At 33.8% G+C, this 24863-nt stretch overlaps 1 protein-coding gene across 1 annotated transcript; it reads left to right on the forward strand.

The window, feature by feature from the left end:
• Positions 1 to 23515, forward strand: LOC136414243 (solute carrier family 53 member 1-like). Its single transcript, XM_066398143.1, has 11 exons — positions 1 to 228; positions 3311 to 3464; positions 5133 to 5389; positions 5587 to 5848; positions 5905 to 6128; positions 14294 to 14437; positions 14683 to 14830; positions 16738 to 16926; positions 17696 to 17868; positions 19667 to 19800; positions 23206 to 23515. Exons 1-11 carry the CDS (start codon positions 160 to 162, stop codon positions 23441 to 23443), a joined length of 1992 nt encoding a protein of 663 aa, XP_066254240.1. The 5' UTR covers positions 1 to 159; the 3' UTR covers positions 23444 to 23515.
• The last annotated feature ends 1348 nt before the right edge of the window (positions 23516 to 24863 follow it).

Here is a 24863-nt window from a genome sequence, read left to right on the forward strand (position 1 = left end):
TGTTTTAAAGGTAAATGTTATACAGGTTCATCTGCTGTCGCCGTCGTTGTCAATCTGGCGTCGCGATGCTCTTTCAAAACATTTAGGCTTTTAAATTTGATTTATTTAGTAATTTTTTAGATGAAGAGTTAATTTGTTTTTAAATTAAAATTTCCGAGAATGAAGTTTGCAGAACATCTATCAGCTCATATTACCCCGGAATGGCGAAAGCAATATATAAATTACGAGGTAAGTGGCACAATAAATTAATTTTCTGATCATTCCTAGATTTATTTATTTTATTTTTAGACTCAAAAATAGATATAGCCACTATAAAATATATTAAAAGCCTTGATTAAAGATTATCTTGGCTACATGTTGTACATTGCACATTTGATTCAATAAATTGAAATCTTCTCAGTCAGTTTTTTAACTGGATTTTTAGTGAATATTATCTGAAACCATAGCTTTTGTGTTTAACAAGTAGCTATCGAATTTCGGTCTATGTTCCACCACCGTTTCTCCACATAAAATATTGAACCACATCATAGGGTGGATTAAGGCAAAACTTATTAAACTGATATTTCAATGAAATTGGTGGCAAGGTGGCAGTTCTTTTATAAAATACCAATTATTAAATAGTGTTACTCAGCTATTGATTTAATAACTTCTGTCTGAATTACCCTTCTGTGAAGTCCTCCCCTGTATGTAAATAAATAGGTCAAACCATCTGATCTATACTTCACCACTATTTAAATCTAAGTTACTTTGTTCAAAGTCAGTTCCAGAAAAATAAAATTTTTATGGAAAAGCAAATTTGATCCTCTTGCTTCTATTTGCCATAGTAACAAATAACATGGGAAGAAAATTACATCAAAATTTTAGATTTCTTTTTATTCTAGCTTTACAACTTTTTTACCATACCTGTTTACCACAGCTTCATATCTCTAATTTGTCATAAACTTAATTTGTTTGCATGTATTTATGTTTATTAGTTAAACTAGACTACTTATCATTACCTCTAGACTATAAATTACATGGAAATATATGAGATAAAGCTGGATAATTTTAGCTTTTTTATTAATCTCATAGTTAATTCATTAGGGTGTAATGGATCATGCATATGGATATGGCTACTGGTGCAAGTACCTAAATCAAGTCACTTGCCTAGTTTCTCTACCAAAGCAATCTACTTGTCTCATGTCTTAAATGTTAATGGTACATACAGGGTAGTCTTTTATTGTGGAAAAGTTTGTTTAATCATTGTTGAGCACTACATGCATATGTCAGATCAATTTCATAATCAAATGAGGAGTAGACTGCTAATTAATTTTTATATAGGGTTTTGTGCAAGTACATACTACATCCTCCTTAACTTTTTTATTTGAAGAGTTAAAAAAATATGTCAAACAAAAAAGTATTAGAGAAAAAAGAATTGCCAATTACTTTCTCAAGACTTGTCTGAAATTTTCTTTTATTTTAATGAAACACCCTGTATATTATTTCCATGTATGAGACTCTTCATTCTAATTTTAAAATTAAAAGTTTAATTGTAGTATCTTTACTAATTTTCAAACAAGTGAAAAATTTCTGTTTTCATTGAAGCAACATGCTTGACTAGGGATTCCTACGTGAGTACTATGAATTAAGAAATTTTTAATTGGCCTCTTTCACCATTAATTTTCATGTGAACTAAGAAATTTTCTTCCATAATATTTGCATAGGAATTTTTTGTTTAGCATATCATTATGTAGAACAGAAACTGGAACAAACTACGATTCTAAAAAGCTAATATTATTAAACTATATGTGAACTGCTCACAGAATAACACACAATAAAATTTTGCGTCATTTTTGAAGGCCGATATCTCGGAAATGGTTTAACGTAAATTTATAAATTAAAGATATTTTGTTATTTTTTAGAATTATAGTTGAAGAATAATTCTAAATAAAAGCTTTATTTTCAAGGATATACAGGGTAAAGAAAAACTATGCAGAATTGTTACATTTCAATCTAATACATTTGGTAGATGGGGAAATTTTAGAATTTTCGTTCTAATAACATTTAATTGCTTTTCTGGATATGGAGACATTTCGGGCGATTTTCAGTTTTTTAATCTGCAAAAAAATACAGGATCTTTCAAAAAGTTCATATTTTTTTATAAGCTAATCTGTATCACGAGAATGCCGCGGTCCATTTTAATAAGATAAGTTGACTCTAAATCTAAATCTTGGCGTAAATTGATGTTTAATAAAATATTTCTATTCTATATTGTACAAGGGTGGCAAAAAATTTACAAGAAAGTATGCAATTTTCTCCTAATTATAGCGGCATTAGGGGTACATTAATTTTAAGACTATTATTGTACTGACTCAAAACGTTTGTGGGGTTTTTTGCTTCGTTTTTTTTTTTGGTCTAGGAAAAGAATTGGGGTGGGGGGGGTTACAGAGAGTTCACACTTTCTTGTAATCTGCTAGTTGTATCGCAGGAAACATTTATATTGTACAATAGAAGCAAAAAATTTAATAACTGTTCAATTTTCTACTAATTATAGCCCCATTGTGGGGGTAATAATTTTAAAACTCATTTTAATGATAGTTAATAGCCAGGCGTTAGATCTAATTTATCTTATTAAAATCAGCTGAAGTATTATTGTCGACTTATAATAATTTTGTAATGCATTTTTCCTTACTTTCAATAATATACCTTACGGTAAAAAAAGTTTTAGTCACATCTAAAAAAGCCGATATTCATTTTTTTTCCTTTAACTTTATAAAATTCTTAAGAAAATTCTATGCAATATTTGCATGTGACACACTTTTCGAAGTCTTAAAATAAAATGCTTAAGAGTACATTTTCGTGTGAAGACCCTGTTCATCAAAATACCTTTTAAATCTCAAAATACTTCGAAAATACCTTGGAAATATATTAAATTCGATACATTAGAGATACTTAAAAATATCTTAAGATGCCTTGAGTGTGTCCAGCACAATGCCCCAGAAAATACCTCAATAACCATGTGACTTTGACACACGATTTAGACTCTCTATTATTCCCGAAATATTTTTTGCTACTTTTGCATTTTCTGTAATCACAAATTCATGAAATGAAGAGTGCAGAGGAGAAAAGAGATCATTATTTAATGTTTTCGAGAAATTTTGGTTTAAAATTTTGAAATTAGATTGCATTAAAAGTCTCGTGTTCCACTCAACTGTTAAAAAGGGCTGCTGTAATAGATTGGCTGGTTTTTCACCTTGTGAAACAAATAATTATTCTCCTACTTTCAGAAGTCCCTGTATTTTAATATATATCGTTGTTTTATTTGCCATAGGAAATGAAGTCAATGTTGTATGCTGCAGTGGAACAAGCACCATCTGCAGAACTGGTTGAACCAGATATTTTGACAAGATATTTTGCAAAATTTGATGAACAATTTATTAGCTTTTGTGACAAGGAACTCACAAAAATTAATACTTTTTATTCGGGTAAGTATTTTAAAGCTGACCTCACCATATAAATAAATTACGATTATTTGGATTCTATTATTATACTTTTCCTACTCCACTTTGTAGACATAGTATGTGGATTCAGATGAATCATAGATTCATTTGAATTAATATTTTCCTGAGAGCAATTTGTCAAGTTTTTGTTTTCATTTATTACCATTTAAAATTTTCGAGAAGTTTTCAAACTAATATTAATAGGATGTTAATATGGTACCTGGTTTCTAAACAGCAGCTCATTGTATACACAGGGTTTCCACTAAGGTCAACAGCATCGTAAAATATCAATCGATTACAGTCAAAATACAGTAATATTACAACTATACGAAATCTAAAAAATAGCTAGTACATTAAAAATAGTGCATGCTGTTGAAATAAAACACTTTCAGAATTTCTACTCTTATGATTAGACTGGAATCCAAGCCGCATTTTCTTAAGTGGAAACCATTATTTTAAATGGAACACACTCTACATATTCAGCTGCATCATTCTTGCTTATAAGCTTATTTCTAGAATAGATTTCGTTTAATTAGCATTATAATCAGTTTTTACAATATCACAAATATTGCAACTCACACATTTGTACAAATAACAAACAATAATCATCAAAAAAATGCATCTTGTCCAAGAACAATTCTCTGGTACTTCTTAAAGTCCTTAACACCATGACGTTGTTCAGCTACAATTGGCAGCTCATTGTACAATCGGACACCTTCATAGGAAAGAGTCCTCAGCAGAGTTGTTTTTCTCAGTTTATGTTGCGGTTTTGATTAGATTTAATATAACAGCCACGGAAAGAAAAAGTTCTTCCAAAAACTCCAAAAAAAGCAAAACATTTATTTTGGTTTTTATAATAAATCTTCCTAGGTTCTGAAAACGGTGCTAGTTTTATTGCCGAAATTATGAAAATTCTACACATCTTTCGCATTCGACACATTTTTGTATGTCTTCTCACTTGAGCAGCCTTACGTGAAATCCTGTATGTGGTTATTCTAATTTGATGCCTCTTCCATTTTATGCGTAATCGGTTGCATCCAGGTTTGGGAGCAAAAGATGTTGCTCGAGACAAGCAAAGGACATTTTCCACCGTGATGTATGTACATCCTATTTTACTAACAACTACATTTTAATTAAAATAAAAATTTAAATATGTAGTTATTTAAACAAGCTCCGGTATAAGCGTCGTTTGAACATGTACCGTTTACTGTTCTGAAAATATGCAATTGGATTAAATTTATCTATTACCTACCATTCTGCCAATACCCTATGTCCATGGAAACCGCACCGTCCTGTACATGCTGCGGATCCAGTTAGTAACGTCTTCAGTTACTAAAATTTTTTTGTATCGAAGGAGGTCCCTCGCCATACCAGTTCAGAAAATCGTTGATCTATGCCATGAGGTTGTTGAGTGCTAGCTTTGCCTCTATCCGCGAATAAGTAATTTAAGAGTTTCCTCCTTTGAAACATCCCTAAACGGTCCATTTTTCAAACTTTTCTGCAGAAATGATGTTAGGCTCTATGGTTATAAAACATACTTTTCACTGAGTACACATTAGAGTTTATTTTTATTTGTAGTGATATAATCAAATAGGATAAACTATGTTAACGTGCGGTTTTTTGGAATTTAAAAATATTATTACTTGTTTTTAGAAAAATTAGCTGAAGCCACTAGACGGTTTGCAACGTTAAAAAGTGAGCTGAGCGAAACCCAGGAAGTGGAATTTCCCTCCAAAAGCCGGAAGAAGTCTATAAAACAAAACATTTTACGTAAAAAAAACGTGCCAGCCAGAAAAATGCAGGACATAAAACTTGCCTTTAGCGAGTTCTACTTAAGTCTAATATTGCTCCAGAATTATCAAAACTTAAATTTTACTGGGTTTAGGAAAATATTAAAGAAACATGATAAGGTAGGTTTTTTCACTGTGGTTATATTGATATATTTCCCGTGTAAATGCAATGCTTAACTCAATTTTCACATTAGATATGCGAGTATTATTGAAAATTTACTTATGATATACATTTGAAATTTTGAAATGCCTTAAAATCGCCGATTTCGTACAAATTTAAAAATTGCGCTAAAATACGAACATTTATAATTTTCCAGCTGTTAACTGTAGACATAGGTACGCGTTGGAGAACAGAAAACGTAGAGATTTCACATTTTTACACCAATAAAGATATTGATAGGCTCATAAGGGAAACCGAAACAACTTTTACTCAAGACTTAGAATCGGGGGACAGGCAACGGGCCATGAAGAGGCTTAGAGTGCCTCCTCTTGGAGAGCATCAGAGTCCCTGGACAACGTTTAAAGTTGGATTATTTTCCGGGGCGTTTATCGTATTAATTGTGGCTGTTTTATTAACAGGTTTGAACATGTATATTAAGTAGAACTTTTTTGTTGATATTCTTCTGTACTTGCAGGGATTTTTCGAACATCAAAAGAAGATTGGCGAATAGTAACTAGACTGTATAGAGGCCCTTTACTCATAATAGAATTCTTGTTCCTATGGGGTATAAATATTTATGGCTGGAGAACGTCTGGTGTAAATCATGTTTTGATTTTTGAAATGGATCCAAGGAATCATTTGTCGGAGCAACATATTATTGAGTTGGCTGCCATTTTTGGGATTATGTGGTCAGTTTCGGTATGTACAAAAATAATCTTAATCAATTTTCCACTATATCGTGTGCCCAAGATAATAATTTCTAGCAACTGGATTACGCAAATAGAAAAAACGAATATTCAAATTTTAACTTTTACTAAAATAAATAAAAAACAACTCATGATAAAAAGATGAATATGAGACATGAAGACACTTTTTTGAAGAATCACAATCTGTTGGTTTATTTCTCATATCATTCAAACTAAAGAAAATATAGAGAATTTTTTTGTTTCGTTGGCAACGAGTTTCCTGGTTTTATCTTTTGTAACTTCTGTTTGCCTAAATAACCAAAGTATTTGTGAAGTTTGCTACAAAGGTAATCTAAAACGTTAAGAACATTAAAAACGACGATTTATTGAGCCTTATTTTTGCGTAGCACGTATTTTTCCATATTGTGATACGTTAGAATTATAAAGTGGACCACCATAGGCGAAATTACTTTTAAACGTAAAAATATTTCGCCCGGCAATGCCACCAATTTCAGTATGAGTAAGTTTTTTTAAATATAACGCATACGTCGTGTTGATCCGGCTCGAAGGACCAAAAATGTTGATCCGGCTCGTAGGACCAAAAATGTTGATCCGGCTCGAAGGACCAAACTGTTTATTCGTGGATCGTGGTACCAAGATGTTGATTAGACATGGCCTAATTCTTGATACGTCTAGTAAGCAATGGACTGGATGCTTGCGAAGGACCACCCTGAGTTCGCGGTCTCAGAGACACCGTGTTCGTGCAAATGAAAACAAAACCCTTTTCTAACGGTAACAAAGGTTTATTATTCACTAACAACTTCGAGTAATGTAGCAAAGAAATAACAACTTTTCGTGACAAGTTAATTAGTGTAGTAATTAACCGTGTATAGGAACCGTGTGTAAAGTAATCGCGTACGAGTAACGTGCAAAGTGCGGAGTTAAGGGTCGACGGAGACGCACAAGAAGAGAGCGAATTTTCTCCTTGCAAAATCTTAAGTACTAAAGTTAATGGTAAGCGTACATAGGCGTACCAGAAACTAAGAGGTCATCATCGGCGCTTCTTCTAGATTTGTCCTTGTGACTTGCCTAACTTTAACAATATAATTGGGTTTTATTGGAGGGCGTTTATGACCAGCATCGAGAACGTGTCTAAATTCTAGTACGCACAAAAGGTCGGCGAGGAGTTTTATTACACAGTTAGTCTAAGATCAAACAAAATGCGAATCAACATCTGGTCATACGGACAAAGTGGCAAGAGAAACGAGTAATGTCCATAGGCGTAGCACACGGATTTCTTACATACTAGTCACACATTTAATACTAGGCTTATGAAGAATACAACTTATCGAACTAATACATTAAATTAATTAACGGGAATTCTGTCCCCTACACAAGCCCTAACATGCCGGCCCCGTTAAAAGGTCGTTACCTTTTAAATTATTTACAAAGAGTTATTTGTTATTCATGGGCAATGGGCATATTTTCGACAATGATCTTCGCGATATAGTTCCACTGGGTAAGCGCACTGACACTACACGTATCACATGATCCTTTCCTTCGTGGAGTTCGACAACTCGAGCTAAAATCCAGCGCAGTGGGGCAGTATTGTGTTCCACCAGTAAAACTAATGCTCCAATATCTATGGTTTTATCTACAGTGTTCTTCCATTTACATCGAGTTTGCAAATTTGTCAAATAGTCTCTGGACCAACTATTCCAAAAATGCTGCTGGAGTTGTTGAAGTCGTTCGTAATGAGATAAGCGAGAGATAACGGCGTTCTGGTAGTCGGGTTGTGGTAAACTTGCCAACGAGTCACCAATAAGGAAATGCGCGGGAGTTAAGGGTGCATAGTCGTTTATGTCGTTTGAGATTGGCATTAGTGGTCGCGAGTTGAGACAAGCTTCGATTTTTACTAATAGGGTGTACATCTCTTCGTATGTTAGAGATGATTCACCTAAGACGCGGCGAAGATGAAACTTAGTCGATTTCACCGCCGCCTCCCACAATCCTCCCATATGGGCACTACGCGCGGGTATGAAATGCCACTTTATCAAATGATTGGCTAAAAATGTAGTTGTGGCGTTAATGTGTGATTCATTATTTATTAAGTTATAGAGTTCGATAAAATAATTATTGGCCCCTACAAAGTTAGAACCATTGTCTGAATGTATGTTTGTTGGTTTTCCTCGTCTGGAACAGAACCTTTCCAAAGCATTCAAAAAGCTATCGGTCGAAAGATCTTTAACCAGTTCGATATGTACTGCACGCGTGGCAAAACAAACAAAAATGCATATGTAAGTTTTTACGGATTTGGCTCTACGCAGCGTACCCTCCTTTATGAGTATAGGCCCTGCATAATCGATTCCGCAATTTGAAAAAGGTCGTGAAGGCGTTACCCTTGCGGTCGGAAGGGAACCCATTAAAAATTTCGAAGGTTTCGGTTTTACTCTAAAACATCTTATACATCTACTAAGGTTACGTTTAACTGCATTTTTTCCGTTTATTATCCAAAATCTGAGGCGAATTATCGAAAGCAAGTTTTGAACTCCCGCGTGGAGATGTTTCATATGCTCATTCTGTATTATCAAGTCAGTGAATTTATGTTTATACGGTAATATAATAGGGTGTTGTTGTTCAAAATTAAATTGTGAATTTATTAAACGTCCCCCGACTCGAAGTATTCCTTCTGAATCGAGAAATGGGTTTAGATTCAAAATTTTACTTTCGCTTGGGAGTTTTTTACTTTTGGATAAGTCGGAAATTTCCTTTTCGAAGCTATCCCGTTGAACCAATTTTACTAATAAAAGCAGTGACTCGTTTAATTCTTCAACTGTCAAGGCTGTTGACTTATTCATCACTTTGCGGCATCGATTTTTAAGTCTGCATATGTAACCTACTACTCTGTGCAGTTTGAAGAAGGTAGAAAATCTATCAAAAATGTTAAGTCCGTAGTTGTTGCTATTTACACTCGTTGTTTTATATACTGTGGTATGATTATTTTTTAATTCGGGCAAGACATCGACGGGAACCTCATGGCTATCTAAGTTCGCTTCCGTCCTTGATGTGTTTTTCTTTAAAAATTCGGGACCGTGAAACCAAAGATCACATCCCAGCAATTCCCTTGGGCTCAATCCTCTCGATATTACATCTGCAGGGTTGGCCTTGCTTGGCACGTGAGCCCACTCCGTTATCTTGGTCAATTCATTAATTTTTGCCACTCGATTGGCAACAAAGGTCTTAAGGTGAGCAGGATCAATTTTCAACCATGCCAAAACAATACTAGAATCCGTGAAGTATCGTACGTCTGATATTTGTATGTCTAAAATTTGTCTTACCGTATTCATTAGTTTGGCTAAAAGGTGGGCCGCTAGAAGCTCAAGTCGAGGCAAGGTCAATTTTTTAGCTGGAGCTACCCTTGATTTTCCTGTCAACAGTCGTAATTCGCGACTACCTGACTCATCCTCCGAGGCCACATAAATACAGGCTCCGTAAGCCTTTTCGGAGCTATCAGAAAATCCGTACAATCTTATATGATTCGTCTTTGTTGGAATTACAAGCCTATCGATCTTGTATTCATTGAGACACTCCAGTTCATTCGAGAATTCCTCCCAAATCTGTCTTACGTCATTCGGGGCTACTTGATCCCAACCGATATGTAATTTCCATAGAGCTTGAATGATTAACTTGGCCCTAGTTAATGCGGGACCGATCAACCCAAGCGGGTCAAAGATCTGCGAAATTTTCGAAAGAATAGTCCTTTTGGTAACATGGGATGGCTCGTACTTAATATTTACTGAGTATTTCAGAGTATCTTGTTTAGGATCCCAGCTGATTCCAAGAGTTTTTAGATGCTTATCTTCATGAGGTAGAATTAAATTGTCGTGATTTTCGTTACTGTTTGCTTGTAGGATACTATTTAAAACTATGCTACTGTTGGACGACCATTTTCTCAATTTAAAATTAGCTTGACTTAAAATATCGTCGAGTTCCCTATAAATTTGGAATGCTTCTGTTTCCGAATCAATGCTAACCAGCAGATCATCCATGTAGAACGAGCGTTTAATTATTTCTGCTGTTCGTGGATACCTGTCTTTGTTGCGCTCGGCCAATTCTATCAAGCAACGTGTGGCTTGAAAGGGTGCACTCGATGTGCCATACGTTACCGTGTTGAGTTTATACACATTAATCGGATCATTAAGATTTGGTCGCCATAGAATCTTTTGGAAGTTCCGTTCTTCCTCATGAATTTTTATACATCGGTACATCATTTTGATGTCCGCGCTCAAAACAATTTTGCGAAGTCTTAGACGTATCAAAATTGAGTACAAGTCATCTTGTACTACTGGTCCTACCAAAAGCGTGTCATTCAGGGAAATTCCTGAACTTGTCTTGCAGCTTGCATCAAAAACGACGCGACACTTCGTGGTAATAGAATTCTTTAGTACCGCACTGTGGGGTAAAAAATAAGAATTGTTTGGAATAGAGATGTCCTTTTCAATGGGCCCTTGAAGCGTCATGTGGCCTAAGTTCTCATATTCCGTCATAAATTCTACGTACTGCTTCTTGAGGTCTTTGTCCTTTTCTAACCTTTTCTCTACATTTTTTAACCGCTTTAGGGCATTCGATTTGGAGTTACCGAGACTAAAATCTGTTTGATTATTGAACGGATACCTTACGACAAAACTATTGTCCATGTCGCGGGTTGTAGTTTGACTAAAATATTCCTCACAATAATTTTCTTCTTTAGATAGGAATTTAACATTTTCAAACTCTTCAATCTGCCAGAATTTCGTCAACGAGTCATTTAATGTTTTATTTGAAATACTAGTCGCAAGGTTACATACTACTTTCCGACTTTGAGATTCTCTGCATATTAAATTGCCCGATATTACCCAGCCTAAAGAGGTTTCTTGTAACATTGGCAATCCCTTTCCTAATTTAAGTTTACCCGAACCTAACAGATTATAAAATATGTCTACCCCTAATAAACCATCAATTTGTTTTGGTTCATTAAATTTTTCATCAGCTAGATTGATATTTGTTGGAATTGGAAGTACCGAACTAGGAAATCTAAATGAGGGTAGATTTTCGGTAAGAATGGGCAAAACCAAAAATGCTATGTTAGATTCATATTCGTTGAACCTGGATTTTATTTTCGTGTGCACTCGCTGATTAATCTTTGTGACAATTTGACTGATACCTGATAATGAAAGGTCAATTTTTTGGGGACTTAAGTTTAACTTTCTGCAGAAGTTTTCTGTCATTAAATTTGACTGGCTTCCGCAATCGAGTAAGGCATTGCATTTATGCCAATTTCCTTTTCTGTCTGAGATGAGAATGGTAGCCGTAGATAGTAGTACTTGATTTTTATCAATACCTAACGATGATAATGCCAAAGGATTGTTTTCCGTATCGTACGTGACCGCGTTACTTTGGCCGATTGTTAAAACTGTAGATTGTTTGGATTCTCCATACCTTCTCAATACATCGTGAGCCGAAGGATTAGATGGAGAACTGATCGATGATTCATGTTCAGTTAATGATGAGAAAGGTTCATTAGTGCTGCTGTTGCTAGAATTTTGAACATGTCCACTCCCTGAACGTTTCTCTATATGTAACGTGCTATTATGTTTTTGGTTGCATTTTTTGCAGCCTCTTGATCTACATTCCTGTTTCAGATGCCCTGGACGTAAACAGTTGCTACACAATTTATGTCTTCGAATTTCGTTATATTTGTTCGACACTGATAATTGGATAAAACGAGGACATTGATGAATGAAATGGTTTTCGGTGCAGATGTAGCACTTATTGATTTTTTCGGTCAAAGAATACGAATAATTCTTAAACTGATGTGATTCGTTTCTTTTCTCGTGGCCTTTGTTTTGCATTCTATCCCTATCATGTTTATTTGAATGTACGGTTGAGAAGCCGCGAACCGCTTCCAACGAACGACATTTTTCGGTTAAAAATTCCATTAATTGATCAACAGTCGGCAATTCAGTATTACATTGTTTCCGCTCCCACTCGTGATTAGTACTATCATCCAGTTTGTTTAATATTATCGGTATCAACAAAACATCCCATTGATCCACGGGTAATTTTAATTTTCCTAATGATGATTTATGTTGCTGAACTGCATCTATTAATTTTCTAATATTTACAGATGATCCTTTATTCGCGTTTGGTAAATTAAGAACTAAACCTTTAGCGTGAATGTTAATAACTGCCTTTTTATTCTCGTATCTTTTTTGTAACAGATTTAAAGCGATTGTATAATTATCGGGAGTTATGTCGAGAGAGTCTATGAGATTTAGCGCATCGCCTTTACAACATAATTTTAGATATAACAATTTTTCTGTTTCACTCAAGTCGGTTCTGCTATGGACTAAGGAATCAAATATGTTTTTGAAACTGAACCAAGTTTCATAATTGCCATAAAATGAACGTAAGCTTAAATCTGGTAATTTTCCCAGACCTCTTGGTGAATTTTGTTTTCCTAAATGAGTATTAGTACAATTTTGATTTTTGCTAATTGAATTTATTAACTGCTTTAATTCTGAAATTAAATTAAAGTAGGCTGATTCGATCTCAATACGTTGTTCTTCTTCGTTTAAGCTTAAAAATTCTAGACGAGATTGTACTTTATCGAACTGATTATAGTCCTCCTCCACGTTCTTGAGGCGGATTTCTAATTGAACTGTTTCTTGAATATCTCTGTTTTCACGAAGGTACTGTTCAAAACGGGATAAACGTTTAGTTAAAATTCTGCGAGCGTGCAAAAGTTCTCTAAATTCATCGTTCTCGCTAAGAGACTCTGCTGAGCCTAGTTCCATTTCGGATCGTTTTGAAATTTTTTCTTTTTGAGCTCTAGTGGTCATTTTTAACTACTATTGATAACGTGGCGTTAAAATAAATCAATTTACGCGATTCAAACAGAAGTACTACTGGAGAAATTAACTAGTTTCGACTTCTTTAATGTGCATAAATCGAGCATAAACCAAAGTAAATAAGTCGTATCAATCTCATACAACTAACGACCATTTAAAGTATCAAATGGGAATCGGGATTATGAGGTTATGCAAATTCAAAGAGGAAAAATCGTGATAAAAAGGAAATGACTCACCGGGATTGTTTCTTGCTCTCCTTGGGATCCACCGTTCTACTCCTTATTCCGCTTTCGATGTCCTATGTTCCACAGGTTCTGATCCAGTCCCGTGATATCCGGTTCGAAGTGACCAAAAATGTTGATCCGGCTCGTAGGACCAAAAATGTTGATCCGGCTCGAAGGACCAAACTGTTTATTCGTGGATCGTGGTACCAAGATGTTGATTAGACATGGCCTAATTCTTGATACGTCTAGTAAGCAATGGACTGGATGCTTGCGAAGGACCACCCTGAGTTCGCGGTCTCAGAGACACCGTGTTCGTGCAAATGAAAACAAAACCCTTTTCTAACGGTAACAAAGGTTTATTATTCACTAACAACTTCGAGTAATGTAGCAAAGAAATAACAACTTTTCGTGACAAGTTAATTAGTGTAGTAATTAACCGTGTATAGGAACCGTGTGTAAAGTAATCGCGTACGAGTAACGTGCAAAGTACGGAGTTAAGGGTCGACGGAGACGCACAAGAAGAGAGAGATTTTTCTTCTTGCAAAATCTTAAATACTAAAGTTAATGGTAACCGTACATAGGCGTACCAGAAACTAAGAGGTCATCATCGGCGCTTCTTCTAGATTTGTCCTTGTGACTTGCCTAACTTTAACAATATAATTGGGTTTTATTGGAGGGCGTTTATGACCAGCATCGAGAACGTGTCTAAATTCTAGTACGCACAAAAGGTCGGCGAGGAGTTTTATTACACAGTTAGTCTAAGATCAAACAAAATGCGAATCAACATCTGGTCATACGGACAAAGTGGCAAGAGAAACGAGTAATGTCCATAGGCGTAGCACACGGATTTCTTACATACTAGTCACACATTTAATACTAGGCTTATGAAGAATACAACTTATCGAACTAATACATTAAATTAATTAACGGGAATTCTGTCCCCTACACAAGCCCTAACACGTCGATATCAAAGATAGTATGGGCGTCTTCTAAAATTTCGGTCTCTGTAATGGAAACATGTTATTGATTTAATTCAAGTTATTATGTGTAGTATTGGATTTTAGGTGCTGTGTTTCCTCTTCAGCGACCAAGTGGGATTACCAGCATTCATACATCCATTGGCATTGATTGCCATGATGTTACTATTCGTTTTAAACCCCACTAAAACATTTAGATACGAGGCGCGATTTTGGGCCCTGCGAGTGCTGGTGTGTAGTAGCTGATGCATGCTTTGTATTTGCTATTTTGAGCATAGGTACTTTTATTTTATTTTTTATTTATTTTGATAATTTTGCTTCTAATTTCAATTATTGGATGTTTTCCTTTAAACTAAATTGTTTGATTTCAGAATTAATAATTACGGGTCCAATAATTGACTTGCTCATGTACTACCATAGCTATTTACACATTTTTTAATCGTGGATGTTTTTAAAGATTTGTTATTAATTTTCAGGGCAAAGTTGTGACGGCTCCGTTTTTCTTCGTAACATTCGCAGATTTTTGGCTAGCTGATCAGCTGAATAGTCTAGTCACCCTTTTTACAGATATACAGTATTTTATTTGCTTTTATATGAGCAATGGAAGTTGGTCAAATGGCAATGGTAAGTAAAATGTGACAGGCGTGTTTTAACAACACGAATTAATGATTTTTATGGAAAAATTGACTTTTATATACATATATTTATGAGTTCACATAAAAGTTCTGAACGACCCATAAATTTTTGTTTATTACAAATGGGGCTTAATTTTTATTCTTGGAACTCTTCACTTGTAATTATGATGTACAGAGTGGTCAGATTTGGACTCTTTTGACAAAAAACTTTATTTTCCGACTGTATGGAGAAAAACTAGCTTATACAAACATGTGATTTATTATGGAATGTATCAAATACCTTTGGAATAACGCGACTTTAATTAAATCGATTTTTTGACAAGTCGATTTAGTTTCCGCTTTGTGCCAATTTTAAAACTATTTCGAATGTAATATTTATGTATATATATTATTGTCAATTTTGTTTGGAACCACTCAGTTTTTCTTTCCAATTCTTCTTTAATCGAATTCAGTGTACAATTCTAAACATGTTTTATATAATAATACCTACAACGACATAATAGTTTTTTAAATGTTCAACTACAAAATGACTTATTTAGGTCACATCAGTTTATTATCTGCATGCAAATTAAAGATATCCTTTTTATTATAAGGTACTTAATTGCACATAATTTTAAATTTCGGAAGGCGTGGTGCCATAGATGGGTCAGAAAGGTAGCCAGATTTGAACTCCTTTTTTTGGATGATGTTCAAATAAAGGGCACCAAAATAAATCCGTTTCTGCTTCTAAATTTGACATATTCTTTTTTAATTATATCAGATAACGTTTCATACAATAGTGTGTTATATGAATTTATATTATGTCTATAACTATAACCGGTGCTTCAGTTGAGATCACTCTCGGATGAAATGATATTGGATACTTATGTGTTTGGTTCAGTGATAAAATGTGTACTAAAAATCTGATGGCAATTATGTTGTCTCCTCAGAACTGTTGAAGCCACAATTTTTTTTATTGTTTGTGCCACTGCTGCGTATCTATTTTAATTGTGAATAAGGAGGCAATACGTTGCCGTTTTCTCCTCTAAGTTACTGGTGAATTTACTATTTTAAATGCATATGGTTAATCGTCTTATCAATATATCGTTGGTAAGATCCAAATCCCAAATTTTGTAGAAAGTTACATCTTTGTATTTCAGGTAAGAAATTTCATAATCTACTGTTCCAGCTAAGTCCTTGATTATTTTTTACAGCATTCCAGTGTACATTAGTATGATTGCTCAAATATCTGCTAGGCATTCCAACCAATTGTAGCAAGGAACATCAGAGATCCAATTGCTTGTCTGTACGATATATTCATTTTTTGCAAATAATCTGTAAAATTTCAAAGGTCGATATGTAGGTCCTCAGACATTGATACCGCCTTATATACATTATCCTGTTCAAAGCGTTTGATAATTTGTTTTGTATAATTTGTCTGTCCAATAAAGAATGAACCATCCGGCAGTCGTTTTATTTTAATTCCTACAAAAATATCCAATCCTATAACTATTATCTAAAAAAAAATTGCTGTGAATTGAGTAAGAGTTCCACTAACAACACTTGAGTGAGTGTGGTAAATGTTAATTATCGAACGGTAACGGTGACATTTCGTTTGACATTTATTTCCTTGATAACCATAAGTAAAGCAATAGTGGGCATGATGACGAGATTATGACCGACTCTTCTTCATTAAAAAGTAATAGGGGAAAAATTAGTTATTACAGTTTTTAAAATGTATTAATCTGCAACCGTACATGTAACTGACCAGTCCCACAAACTTTTTTTTACTTTTACAGTTTATACTCTCGCTATAGTCACACATATTCAATATTCACGAGTCACTAAAAGATAAATTGCATTTTGGTTGAGAATTCTATATTTTCTGTAATTAATTATAAAATTTATTATTTTCAGATGCAAATTACTGTGTTGAAAGCTTCATGGAAATCAGAGCTCTTATGGCCTGTCTGCCTCCCTGGTTTCGGTTCGCACAGTGTCTAAGACGCTACCGAGACACCAAAGAAGCATTTCCCCATATAGCTAATGCCGTGAAGTACGCTACTTCCTTTTCAGTGGTGATATTTTCTACTCTTAATAAAAAATGTAAGGATGACTTTACCTGTTACAGAATCGGTTTTTTGTTTCAATTTTGTTATTACATACTTTTTCGCCTTCAAATTCCGCTTAAGAATTATTTAACACGTTATTTTAACTACTTACCTCAAGTTAAACTTTTAAGATGATGACATGACTCTTGTTAACAACTATCATTCCTTAGAGACTGAGACTAGTAGTTTTCATATTCGCATTTAATACCCTTTAATTTTGTAAATTTTAATTTTATAGCAAATTTTTTCTCAGGTCACTGAAACGTTAACAAAGAATTTCATCCGAATCGAATTAGTAACGGGTGAATTTTATTCTCAGTTAACTCTCAATTTCGTCGCTCCAACAATCGCTACTTTTGTTTGAGGCGCTATTCTGAACTAAAATAAAAGAAAGATAAGAAAGGCTCCATACTAGTACTGATTAACATTATGCAATAGATTGAAATAAAAATCATGTTTTTTTTAAGTTTTTATCGGAAATTTTCAATAGATTGCGATGCCTGAGGTTAACACCAGGAATGCGAAGAGAAATCTGTAGAACGGATCTCTAGGCTGTACGTGTTAGAATTATCTTATCATGAGGCTCATATCTAAGTTAAATTTGTCGGCCTGATCAACGTATTTTCACGTGTATGTACCTACAGGTCGTTTAAATTAAGTAAAATTAATCCGATATATCTATTCTTGTTTTGAGTAATATACCCAGATTAGTTACCTTTTTGAGAATATGTAAATATCTGTAAAAAGATTGGATTTCGTTTCAGATAATTCACCAAATGACGGTAAACTTTCTCCATTTTTCTACTTGTGGATTTGTGCCTCCCTGATAAGCACTTGCTATGCTTACACATGGGATATAAAGCTCGATTGGGGTCTTTTCGACGCAAAGGCGGGAGATAATCGATTTCTCAGGGAAGAGATCGTTTACTCGGGAACAGTAAGTTATATTTATTTTGAATCTTATTCGACACAAATTCAAATCTTCTGATTTTGTAATAAAAATTTAATTCAAGTTATACACAGTGTATGCGTTTATAGAAAAACGGACATCTTCAAATTTTACCAAAATATGCTCTTATACATATAATTTTTTTATTCTTTATCTGAGTATTTTTGTTATCGGAGTAAAGTTAATTAATTATAGATCATTTTTGAGACCTTCAGAAATTTAATCGAGTAAAATCTGCATTGATAGTTCTTCGCAAACTGTGTAGAAAATGAAGCTAAATAATTCGATAGTACGGTCCCATGGCTGCAGGCCGAAGAATTTTTTTCTAATTATTACTAGACGAAATCAATTGCCAAAAATTTGTGAAAATGAATTTTTAGCAGTCAGTCTTTCATCCGTGTAAAACTGATGTTATCGAGTGAATTTGAACCTATTGAAGTTTGGTTGTTAATGTAAAAAAGGAAATAATCAACTTTATCAAAATATCTGAATTTATATGCATTATACAAGGTGTTCCAATTGTAAAGGTCAAAAAGCTTGGTTGCGGTAACTATAGTATTTGATTAACTAAACGCCCACCGCAGTTCCAATGCGTCATTATCCACCGCAGTTCAGTTACGTATTTCATATTAAATTCAATTGTGGTATTTTGATTTGCTTTAATTCATGTAATGAATCAGCTATGCAGTTACGTATTACATATTAGATTCGATTGTGGTATTTTGATTTGCTTTAATTTATGTAATGAATCGTACTAAAATGATTAAAGTCGCAGTTGTAGTTATTAGCTGGAATCTTGATAAACAAGAGTATTTTTATTTTCTTGTTTATTTTTTTATTTAGTGTGTGTGTGTAAATCTTGTAGTTGGATTTTTTGTTTGCTGGCAATTGTTGTATGAATTTTTGGCTTCTAATTGTCGCAATGACTGCAAACTGTCAAGAATCACCCATAGGAGATAGATTTATAATTTCTGTTTAGAAAGAATATTCTTTCGCATAAACTATACAAAGATAAGATTGTTTTTTGAAATCACTGATTTTTATTAAAATATGTAGATCTTATTATGCTTCTTTTTTTCTCATTTTTATAAGATTTAATAGAATTCTCCAAGCAAGATAATAAATACGGAAAATGTTTTTCAAAGGAAAATTCCCAAGCCTGGAAACGTAACAATATCTACTTAACGGTTTATTTATGACTCTCTCTGCAGCATTTCATTTTAGCTCTCCCTGGTGAATTTTATAGGACCCAAACAGAATGTATCCACCTACCTGACTAATTCGCGTCCATTTATTCTAAATGGAAATGTAAATTTGAGCAAATCAACATACTGTAATTGAATATAACGTGTAATGATCAATATAATATACCAATATAACCGCAAGAGTCTAATAATTAAAGTAACTCATATGAGTTTACATTTCGGCTGTCTTCCTCTTTTGACCATTTTCCACTATATGTGATGATGGTCATAATGAAGGTAATGCATCTCTGCAACACTGTTTCTGCGCGGTGAAAGGTCTGGGAAAACCTCAATTCCTACTGTGGTGGACGTTCAAATAGTTTAATATACAAGGGGGGGCATATTTTGATACTTTTTCGAATCATACTGGGTGAGCAAAAAATTTATGACTATTAAACCCCTTATTTTCGTATTATTTTTGCAAGTTTTTCAATATTTGTAGCATTTCTTACGCACATACATTTTAGATAGTATGCACGTCAAGTTTTTTTTATACCTCATGGGGTTTGAGACCCCTAAAGTTTTTTATTTTTTCTTTTTAGTGGTTTTACTATTTTGCCATTGTCGAGGATCTGATTCTCCGATTCGGCTGGGCTTTCCTGGTCGGTTTAACAGAAATGGGCTATATGATGGAAAACACCATGGTCTGCATTTTAGCCCCATTAGAAGTATTTAGGTAAGGATCTTCATTGATTGTTATCATTTTAAATGTTATGCAGTCTAAAAAAATTGTCTATAAAATATAGTTCGGCCATATAATTAAAATTTGTCCTCAATTGATAACAAAGAAGATGAGAACGTATTTTCCCTCGTGTCTTATCTGGTAAAGTGAGAGTTAGTGGTTATGGTTAAGTTAGTTTATACTAGTAAGACTATAGAATTCGAGGAATATCATAAGCACTGTCGGAAAACCTTCAAAATGATTTTTCAATTTAGGGGGTGATATTTTTGATAGGTTCAAGCACCTTTATCATTACCAACTTTTTTATGGTGCCCCATTGACTACTTATTTTTAGAAAATCGGATTCCTTGTTGAATTAATTTTTTTTCTTACATTTTCTTACAACGATACAAACAATTATTGATTCCATTTTCTAAAGAAGTGTGACGAAGTGTTTCCGTAATGATGGGTTGGATTTCTTTGATAAACTTAATAGATGTATATAAGGTTCGAATTTTCGACAGTATTATTGTGCCTTTATTTTTCTAGTAATAGCCACATATGCTCTATATGTATTCAATTTTGGCTAGTAATACCCTTGAAGGATAAATAACGGGCTTTTTGCATGCAATCAGCATTGATTTAGAAATTATATTCCACTTAGGTTCATTTGTACGGAATTTAGTGAAGCAAAATGCTGCTATTTGTTAAATTTTCACCAAACAACAATAGAAGGTTTGGCCTAAATATTAAATTGATCAAATTTGGCAAATCTTCAAGATGTTTAAGATAAGTTAAAATTCTATAGTTTTTCACGAACTGAAAACCACTTCATAGGGTCCTAATTCTATAAAAACATGTCAGCGTGAAAATGACATTTTTACCTACGCTACATACTAAAAAAATTCAATTGACGACATCGCATAGGAAAAACATGTTGTTCTTATATAATTAAATCACAGGCCATTATAGCGGGAAAAACGACGATCGTTCAATTCAGCAGCTGAACTGTCAGTCTGAACATAATTCCCACATTCAATATAATGATCAATATTATACAGGGTCATTCACGGTGAGTGTCCTATTAAAAGTTTACGGGGTTGTAATATAGCTAGAGATCTGAAATTTTGGATACCAATGTAATGGAGTTTGATCTATTAAATTAAAATGTTGGTATCATTGCGACGTTGCCAGATGTATGTGTAACTGAACACATCTTTGTTATTTTAAATGGCACAGTCAGTATTTTATTAGATTTTCGAATTTCTCAGAAGATTTAAACCTCAGTTTATGCATCATATGTCATAGCTACGATGAACCGTTTTCAAAATAAACATTTTTTTTTGGCTGATTTGGCAACAAATAGCTCTAAATTGAAAAGCATATATCTTTTTAACTATCATAGTTAGAACGCTGAAATTTGAGCTACAGACTCTTATTAGTTATCTTTATTTTGTAGTATATAAATAAAAAAATGTAATATAAAAAAATGTAGTATAAAAATAAATAAAACTGAGCTAATCAATATTAACTAATATAAAAAATAATAAAATTAAAACGCGAACGATGAATCTTCAATTTTAGAAATCACTACAATGAGCATAAATCTTTCGCAATCATGAGGCAAGGTACAGAAAAAAATGAATATACATATTTCAATACAGCGATATTGATAAAAAGAAACAAATAGATTAATAATTTTTATATGGTCTCGAGCAGCTGATGACGTAAATGTTTAGTGCAATTATAGCCAAAAATATACATCAACTAAGTTATGGTAATAATTGAATGTAATTGGATACAAATTAGGCAATAAATCAAAAAGGTAATCGGCAAAAAACTGATGAAAAAAGGTAGCACACTGGTTCCAAAAAGATAAATGACCGCAAAGTATAACGGTTATTTGATCATTTTTTCATGTTTATCTCTTATATGTTGTAATCCCTTACTTCTTTATGCGAATTAAGCATTCGCCTAAACTATATCACCCGATAAACTGCGTTCTCACTAGCAATCTCGCTAAATCATTTTCACTTTCGTTCAGATTCAGTTACATTAAAAGCATATTGAAAGTGTCAATACGCTTTCAGTGTACGCTTTGAGTTAAAGTGAAAAGGAAAACTTTTGTTCTATTTGACTAAGAAATGTTGGAAAAGCAATCTTGAAAATTAAAGTATGTTTGCAGCAAGTATGGTTTGAATGCTTTTGTTCTTAAAGGAAAGAACGTAATTTATTTTGTTCTAAGATCGTTTTTAAGTGGCGTAATGAGCAAACAGATGTTTTCTTAGATAACTACACCAAAGTAATTAATTGCAGGAATATTAAAAAAAGTAATTAATTAAAAAAATTGTCAAGTAAGTACGAAAAGTATTCATTTTCACTTTCAGTCAATCTAAATGAGTGAAGTTGATTTAGTGATACTAATTAGTGAGAACTTGAAACAACAGAAAAATTAAAGGGTTTGCGTTTAAAACTTTATGACAGTTTCAACAAATGGTGTGGCTCTAATAACACAACCACTATTTCTGTAGAAAATAGCTTGCTAGCAGATTTTTCTTACCAGAATATTAATAAATAAGTCCTCTTTTAGACCTACAATAATTAGAAAAAAACGTTAACTGAGCTAGCTACCAAAACAATAAATATTAACACCAGTGAATGACAAAAAACATGATACTTGATACAATTTCTTCTTTCTGTCGTTTTGTTTTCTATATTTCTTACTTACTTCCCAACCGACAATGCTAAGAGGACATTGAAGACATTCAGCAGCCCCAGCGTTGTCAGTAGTATCTAGCATAACATTAAACTTGTGTAAGATAACATTATAATATTTTTCTTAGTTTTGATTGTGTCAACTCGATACCATTTCTTTGTTGTTCGAGTCTGTCAACAAGGAGTATTAGCCTATTATTCGATTGTATTGGAAACTGAGAGATGAAACGTATTCCTTAGTAATTCAACACAGCCAATAATTGTGTCGCTTAGAACTAGCATTGGAAAAATGATATTCATGCAATATTTTCCATACGTTATTTTGAAGGCTTTATTCGTACAAAAAATACATTATGACGGCGGAGACGTAACCACGAACGGGTCTTAAGGGACACAAAAGACGTGCATCATCGTGTCTTATCAAACGCTTTAGATTTTTGAATAACTTATTTATAATTCGGTGACAAGAACGAAATTCGCGATGTAATTCTCTATTTAAGGTCATTTTTAAACGATAATTTCCTTATCGCTATTTTTTTTAAATCAATATTTTTTTCTTTTCGAAGTATAAAACCACACTTTCATTCACTAAATGTTATTCCACTCTAAAAATAATTGCCTCATCTGTTGGTATAGACTAAAAACTTGTCCCATATATCCAAGCCTTCAGATTTAATCAGGTCACGATTTATAACACTTTCCCAGGAGATTCGTTTGGAACTTTTTCCGATTGGAAAATGAACACCTCAACAATTGCGGCAAATTCCGGGCTGTTCGCGACATTTCGGTGGCCCCACTCGACACTTCTGATCAGACACTTATTCTTCGGATGATGGATGAAGCCGTCGGCGTCGTCAACCGACGTAAGCGGAAAAACAAGAAGAAAACGGAGCACAGGATTATGTTAGAGACAGGAGAATCCACCGACGATTTGGAAAATTGATATCACCGTTATTATCGTTAGTTTTCGATACTTATTCATTTTGTAAATAAATGTTAACTAGTTGTACGGCTATGATTATATTATTTATGTAGGTAATGGACGGTTTTTCCACGTCCGATTATCAACCCCGTCTTCACCGCCGTTGTCGGACCAAAAAATTAAGACGTTTCTTCCTGAATCTTCGACTATAATTTTCACTTGGTTTGAGCTGTGAGATATCTTAATGGCTCATTTAAAATAGAAATGTTTGAATTTTTTCACGATTCGCGAATAAAGCTGATCCAATGACGTAACCAAAGTAAAGGTTTACATAACTGCACTGGAAAAAACACATCCTTGGCTATGTTCCTGTACTGGAAGATGGCAAAAAAGCAAAAAAAATCTGCAAGTTCGGAAAATATTGACAATTTTGTTTGGAAGCGATAAAGTAAGTTTCCCACTAGTTAGATTTTAAATTTAGAAGTAGTACACCAGTGCAATATGAATATCTACACATATAATCCATTACGAGATTTTTCGCACGGTAAAGCATCGCTTGAGCGGTATCAATATGTTCGAGCCTTTGCATATACCGTAATCCGACTCCCTCCGTGCGGCAAAACTTTTTACAGCATACGTCCGGTAGAGTGAAACTCGGCTCGCAAATACGTGCAGTAAGGCAAGTTTACCGCTCGTTTTGCGTCACTTGTGGCGCACTTTTCAAATGTGTACGTTTTTAACAACAATCTTATAACCTGTTAATAGCAGATTATCGACTCTTCAGTTAATTTACGATAATGAAAATTCTAACTGCATACTATCCAGAAAAACTCGGAACAAAGAACATCACGGATTCCTAAATTGCCTTCAAACTTGGACTCTTCAATAAAATGCGAGCAACTTAAACTTTCAAGTCAGTTTTTCTTTATCTCGACGTTACCCAATCACTAAACTAGAAACTTTTCTCAGAGGAAAAAACCAACAACAACTTTTGAAACCCTCGCATATAAAAAGATTTCTGTAATTTAGGCTATCAGAAAGTTGAGCTTTGGTAACAAACTTTATTTTGATGGTCCTAAAGGTAACATCAGAACATCTTTGAAAATGGGCGCAGCCCATGCCTTACAGGTAAAAGGTGTATTTTTAGCACTATTTATTTCCTTTTACATTTTTGTTTGAGACACGTCTCTTTTCCCATGTTACACCTACACAGGATCATATTATTACTTGCCAACCAATATTTCTCAGGTATTAATTTTCACAAACAAAGTGATTAATTATTCGAACAATGCAGTCGCAAGTTTGAAGTTCAGAAACGGAAGGCATTCTCCATTTTCCCCGGCTTTTCGCTAAATTTATATTGTCTTTTACATTACATCAAATAAAAAAACTGCTAGAGTTTAGTAGTATTTATAGAAGTATGCTGAAAGGTTGAATTTCA

The sequence above is a fragment of the Euwallacea similis genome, chromosome 17 (assembly GCF_039881205.1).
Source record: "Euwallacea similis isolate ESF13 chromosome 17, ESF131.1, whole genome shotgun sequence".
Lineage (NCBI taxonomy): Eukaryota > Metazoa > Arthropoda > Insecta > Coleoptera > Curculionidae > Euwallacea > Euwallacea similis.